This window comes from Mastomys coucha, unplaced genomic scaffold (genome assembly GCF_008632895.1).
Source record: "Mastomys coucha isolate ucsf_1 unplaced genomic scaffold, UCSF_Mcou_1 pScaffold22, whole genome shotgun sequence".
Taxonomy (NCBI): Eukaryota; Metazoa; Chordata; class Mammalia; order Rodentia; family Muridae; genus Mastomys; species Mastomys coucha.
Window position 1 is genome coordinate 119,006,383 of NW_022196905.1, and position 5,624 is coordinate 119,012,006.

General features: G+C 53.5%; 1 protein-coding gene across 3 annotated transcripts in view; it reads right to left on the reverse strand.

Annotated features, from left to right (window-relative positions):
• Window positions 1-533: 533 nt before the first annotated feature.
• Window positions 534-5,624, reverse strand: part of Scarb1 (scavenger receptor class B member 1) — a 67,774-nt gene continuing 62,683 nt past the window's right edge. The window contains exons 12-13 of one of the 3 annotated variants that reach the window (XM_031338000.1): window positions 4,226-4,354; window positions 534-1,298 (exon numbers count right to left, since the gene is read on the reverse strand). In XM_031338000.1, the coding sequence (XP_031193860.1) occupies window positions 4,226-4,354 (129 nt within the window). In that variant the 3' untranslated portion in view covers window positions 534-1,298. Of the gene's footprint in view, window positions 1,299-4,214; window positions 4,355-5,624 lie in introns of all 3 variants that reach the window. The other 2 variants (XM_031338001.1, XM_031338003.1) reach the window with 2 other exon arrangements.

Consider the following 5,624-nt stretch of genomic DNA (forward strand, 5'->3'; position numbering starts at 1 on the left):
ACAGTTACCTGGTAGCAGCCCAGTAGGCCTGGCCCACTATAAAAGGGGGTGCTTGCCCCTCCTCCCTCTCTCACTCAGGCTTCTCTCCCTTGCCTCCTGCCCCCTTGCTCCCCCTCCCACGTCGTCATGGCTGGCCTCTACTTCTCTACTCTCTCCTTCTCTCTGCCTTTACTACTCTCTTAATCCCCTTCCCCATGCCCTAAATAAACTCTATTCTATACTATACCATCTGTGGGTGGTCCCTCAGGGGGGGAAGGGATGCCTTGGCATGGGCCCGCCAAGGCACCCCCTTCCCCCACACCCAGATAGAACAAATATTAATACCTGTTCTCTTTTTATGATCACAATAGTTATCCTGTCCTGGTGCATCCAAGCCATGTACTACATTAGGCTTGAGGTGGAAAAAAATGGCTAGTGGCCGGAGCTGACCTCGCACCAGGAGACAAGCTGGCAGCCATGGGAACACCTACTGATGTGGTGCCTGGATCCTGGTGCCCCCATCCCTGCCCAACAAAGAGTCATTGAAGCCAGTGTTGAATTTGTGAAAAGGTTTATTGCTTCAGTCATGACTTTCTTTCAAAAGATGATAAAAGTTCTCTTCCAGTAGAAAAAAGGGGTCGGTCGCGGGACACTGAACCTCCATATACCCTACCCTCTCGTGAGGTACACTAGGTGCCGGGGGTAGATGGCCCACACACCTCTATCTTTGACCCCATGCTTGAAAAAATAAGGACTCTGAGGGGCCTGCCACCTCTGCCACTTACAGTGGTTAATTCAGTGTTCGGGTGACATAGCAGAGACTATGGGAAAAGCACCGGACACAGCTCCAGAGTGTGTGTGCAAACTGGTCAGGATCTGGAACTGCTTGTCCGGCCTTGGCACAAGAGGCTGATGTATGCCCAGCCCCTGAGGAGTGACTTTAGTTCCTCTGTGAGAACTAAGGTTTTCAGACTGATGGAGAAAGACAAGGGAAGTCAGTAGTCTGGGCGAGGCCAGCTCCTACAGGAAGGGCTGGTGGCACTGCAGTTCCCACAGCCTGGCTCACAGACCACTTAGAAAGAAGTGCGCCTGTGGCACAACAGGCTCACTCAGCAGCGAGTCTGTCCCTGGTCCCTGAGTGTTTTTTGCACATGCGTGGGCATGCGTGTGCCGTGAGGACAGGTGTGACATCTGGGGGCTCAGGCCATGGCACTGGTGGGCTGTCCGCTGAGAGAGTCCTCAAGAAGCGGGGTGTAGGGACTGGGTGGCTGGTCTGACCAAGCTATCAGGTTTGGGGGGCTCATAGTGTCTTTGGGACCCTGTGGAGAAAAAAAAAGAAGCTGAGTCACTAGCCAGTCACCCAGCCCTGCCCTGCCTACCCCACATTCCCACCCCACATCCCACCAGCACGGAGACCACGTTCTGACCCCATCGCAGCACTGTCTGCCACAACCCCAGAGATGCCACCCCTATCTATATACGGGGACTCCTCGGTCATACAGACCTCTTGGTTCCATCCTCTCCCTTTGGAGATGGGGAAACTGAGGCCAGAGAGACTGGCCTGTTACAGTGAGGGGGACAGAGTCCGGAGTGGGTGGATAACATGGTCGCACAGAGAAACTAGGAATGGCCTAGATGTCTGTCCACAGGAGGACATGTTTAAAATGCTGTTAGAACTGGCTCCTGTTCATGGGGGTAAGAAACAACCTCTCACTAGATCCCTGTAACGGTGGCCTCTGGGCCTTAGGGACAGGAGGATGGTGGGGAAAAGGTGCAGAACAGGAAAAGATGGCTCAGCAAGTCAAGAGACTCCGACTTGAAAAGACTTCCCAGCTTAGGAAAATGAATGGAAGGCAGGGGTAAGGACACTGGGGTACCCTTGCCTTGCAACCCCCATCCCTCCTTCCCTAGTGGCAGGGAAAGAAACTGCAGGGAGGTTTCTTTTTGGACCAAAGCCAGTCTTCTCCTCCACCCCACCCCCACCCCCATGACAGCACCTCAGCATTCGAGAAAGTCTCACTCAGAAGTAAAAAAACACCAAAACGGGGTGCTAGGGATGAAGCTCAGAGGTGGAACACGCTAAGTGAAAGGCCCTGGCTTCAGTCCCCGACACCACACACAGACAAAGAGACACAAGGACAGACAAAATCAGAAGTAAAGGGGGGGGGGGAAACGGGGCACAGTAGCAGCGCACACGCTTGGAATCTCAGCACTCCCAGAGACTGAGGCAGGAGGATCGCCACAAGTTCCAAGACAGTGGGCCTGGATGGCCCAGAATGCCCTTGTTGTGAGGGAATAAAATGAGAGTTGACTGTAGCTTGGTCTCTCCCATGAAAAACATACACAACAAAACCACAAGGCCAGAGCAGCCAGGGCAGCCAGGGCAGCCAGGGCCAGCGGGCAGATTTCCCCTCCTCTGTCCTGGCTCCTCCCTATACTGTGTCTGACAGAGGAGAATTCAGAAGGAGAGACATACCAAGGAGAATCAGAAGTTCAGAGCATTTCCCTAAAGGCTACTGTGTTCACAGCACCTGGCCATACAGTCAACCCTGCGGGCAAACCCTCCCTCCCCCTTGCCTTACAGCGACGCCCATCTACCCAGAGGGACGTTATTCATATAATAAATACCCTTTAGTCTAGTGGCAGCTCTGTTTCCCTTCTATAGCAAACAGCAGGAGCCTCTAAGGGCCACCCCCACATCCAGGTGCACGGCAAAGTGTGGGGCCTCACCAAATTTCGCTTAGCCAGGCAGTCGGGGGGCGGGGGGTTGGGTGGGTACGTAGGGTAAGATCCCTAGGCAAGGACTCATGTGTCTACCCCACATTGCTGAAGCTGATCCTCAGAGGACACTGCCCCTCCCTAGCACATAGCTGGGGCTAGGGTGTCCCCTGGAGTGGGACTCAATCGACTCCACAGCCCAGGGGAATCTTGAAGCCAAAGGAGGATTAGACCAAGCTGGGAAAGTAAAGAGGAAACTCATTTTCTTCACTCGATTAGGGTCTGGACGGGGTTATGGCTGCGTACCTACGGGCTCCATCTGGGCTAAAGGGACTATGGAGCCTATGCTTGGAGCCTACATTTGTCCCCTGGGAGTCCCCTATCTCCTACTCAGGAATGCCTTACCTGCACTCTGGCAATACCGAACATCACCATGACTGGCAGACGCTAACTATCTCCCCAACAATTCCTGGTAGCACCACCTGACCAGAACCCTTCCTCAGCTCTGGGGACACATGGGGACCCACTGAGCTGCAGAGCTCCCCCTGCCGGGCCTTGTCCTTCGTCTTCAAGGGAGGGGGCACCCACCAGAACAATCACACAGCCACCAGTTCTGCTTATTTGCTTCTCAAACAGCTGACCTTGCTGGAAGTAGCCCCCTGTGGTCTCCACCCCCACCCCCCACTTGCAGCTCCCTCCAAGAAAGCGCTCACACCCAAGCTGGCTCACAAGCTAAAATAGCAGTTTCTACTGAGACACCATCTCACCTCTGCTAACCCCAAATTGCAGGGACCAGAGCTCTTCCTGTCCCTTCCCAGGCAGGGACACGCCCTGTAGGGCTCAGCCTCTCCTGAGCCCTGAACCCTGAGCCCTTACAGGACCTGGAGATGTCGGAGAAGCGCTGTCCTGGGTCCCTGCAAGGTGGCTGGTAAGCCAGGCAGGACTCTAGCTATACCTGAATTGGTGGCTCACCACCTGGACCACCATCCCAGGAAAGCACAGGGTGGACACATGACTTGATCTAAATTCAGACTCAATCGGGCCAGTCTGTCACACACCCTGTGTGCTTGACTAAGAAATCATATCCTCAGGCCCCACCCCGAGAATGCAGCTGATGTTCAACCGATGTTTAAATGTCTTCATTTTTAGTCTCTTATTCTGAACTGGAGTCAGTGTATCCTTTTACATCCCTTGAAGTCCAAAAAAAAAAAAAAAAAAATAGTTTTCAAACCCTTTGGGCTATGAGAGTCTCTTGGCTTCCGGGATGCCCGGGGACCTTTATTTAGCAAACTGCACGGGATGGACCAATGAGAAGCAGCTGGCCTAACCTTCGTCTTCTGACAGATCTTATAAATGAGAGCCAGTGACTAAAGGTCCAAGAAACTGAGGCAAGATGGGACCTACAGGGAAGGCAGGAGGGTGGCTCTCCACGTGGATGACACCCAGGCAAATGTTACAGGTAGAGAAGGAGAACAGATCTATAGGCTATGGGTAGGTGGGGTGAGGGTGAGGGTTACCTGGTACGCACCTACAGCTTGGCTTCTTGCAGCACAGTGCCCTTGGCAGCTGGTGACATCAGAGACTCAGAGTAGGCCTGAATGGCCTCCTTATCCTGTGAGCCCTTTTTACTACCACTCCAAAATAAAAAGCATTTCTCCTGGAAGACAACCAAGCTAGTTTATATGGCATGCTGCGTCAGTGGGGTGACACCAGGTCCCCCAGAAGCAAAGGGACAGAAGAGAAGGGGATCGCAGAGTCCTCCTCCACACTGCACCACGGGCGAACTGCCCTGGAAGACCGGCAAGCAGAAAGTCACCGACAGGAAGCGAATGGCAGAAGTGGACACAGGGAGGGGGGGGGGGGGGGGGGGGGGGGTAAGCCTGCTGAGTGTTTGTGTTTCTCTGTTTCTCTGGTCTGGTTTGGTGGGGCTGGACTTGAACCTAGGGCTTGGGGCCTACTGGGTACAATCTCTCACTTAACCTCTTCCTCGAGTCCACGGTGTTTTTCAGTTTGAGGGAAATGTTAACATACTTTGATTTGCTTGGACCACGCTGTTTACCAGCAAGCCGTTAAAAACCCTGAGACGCTCCAAAGCGGGAACACACAGGTGAGGCCCAGCTTCGTTAGGACAAGGCTGGTAAAGTGGGGCTTTCTTCTTTGGCTTCTGGTGAAACCTGCAAGGGAAGCAACCTTGCCCCCAGGCCCCAATGAGACACCTTCTATTTTGGGGTTCCTCATCTTCTTTCCCCCTCTCCTCCAATGGTTGACTGGAAAAGCCTAGCTCGGCTCTCACTGGGCAGCAGGAGGGAAGAGGAAAACACCAGCCTGGAATCCCAGACGGTGATGTCCACCAGATACTCAAAGCTACATGGACAGCCAGAAGCAACCAGATGCCCCTTGGCGATGACAAGAGACTTGGGGCCTGTGTTTGGAAAGGGAAGGGGGGTGCTGGGGACTCCAGAGGGATCTATCTGTCCTTCCCACAGCAAGCAAGCAAGCAAGCAAGCCAGTTAGCTGGCTGAATGCGGCAAGGGAGCAGGTGGGAAGATCCCCACCACCACCAAGCACGCACAGAAGGCCCAGCCTGTGGCCCCAGGACATCTCAGGTGGGACCCTATGGGTGACTCTTTTACAAGTGTTCAAAGGTGGCCTGTCCTCCCAAGTCCCAGCCGATCACAGCCCTGTCCCCAAATGTCCTGCTTCATAATTACAGCTATCAGCACCTCGAGGGGACTTGACCACTGTCATAACCCCAAAATCTCATGAGTGAGTGGGTGCCTCTGAGGCCAGAAGGGAACTAAGGTTGGAGTCATGACCCTCTGGTTCCTGCTTTCAGTGGCTGCATGCCCTGGGGTTACATTTCTCATTCATTTTTGTGCCTTTTTGTTTGTTTGTTTGTTTTTTGTTTTTTGTTTTTTTTTTTTTTT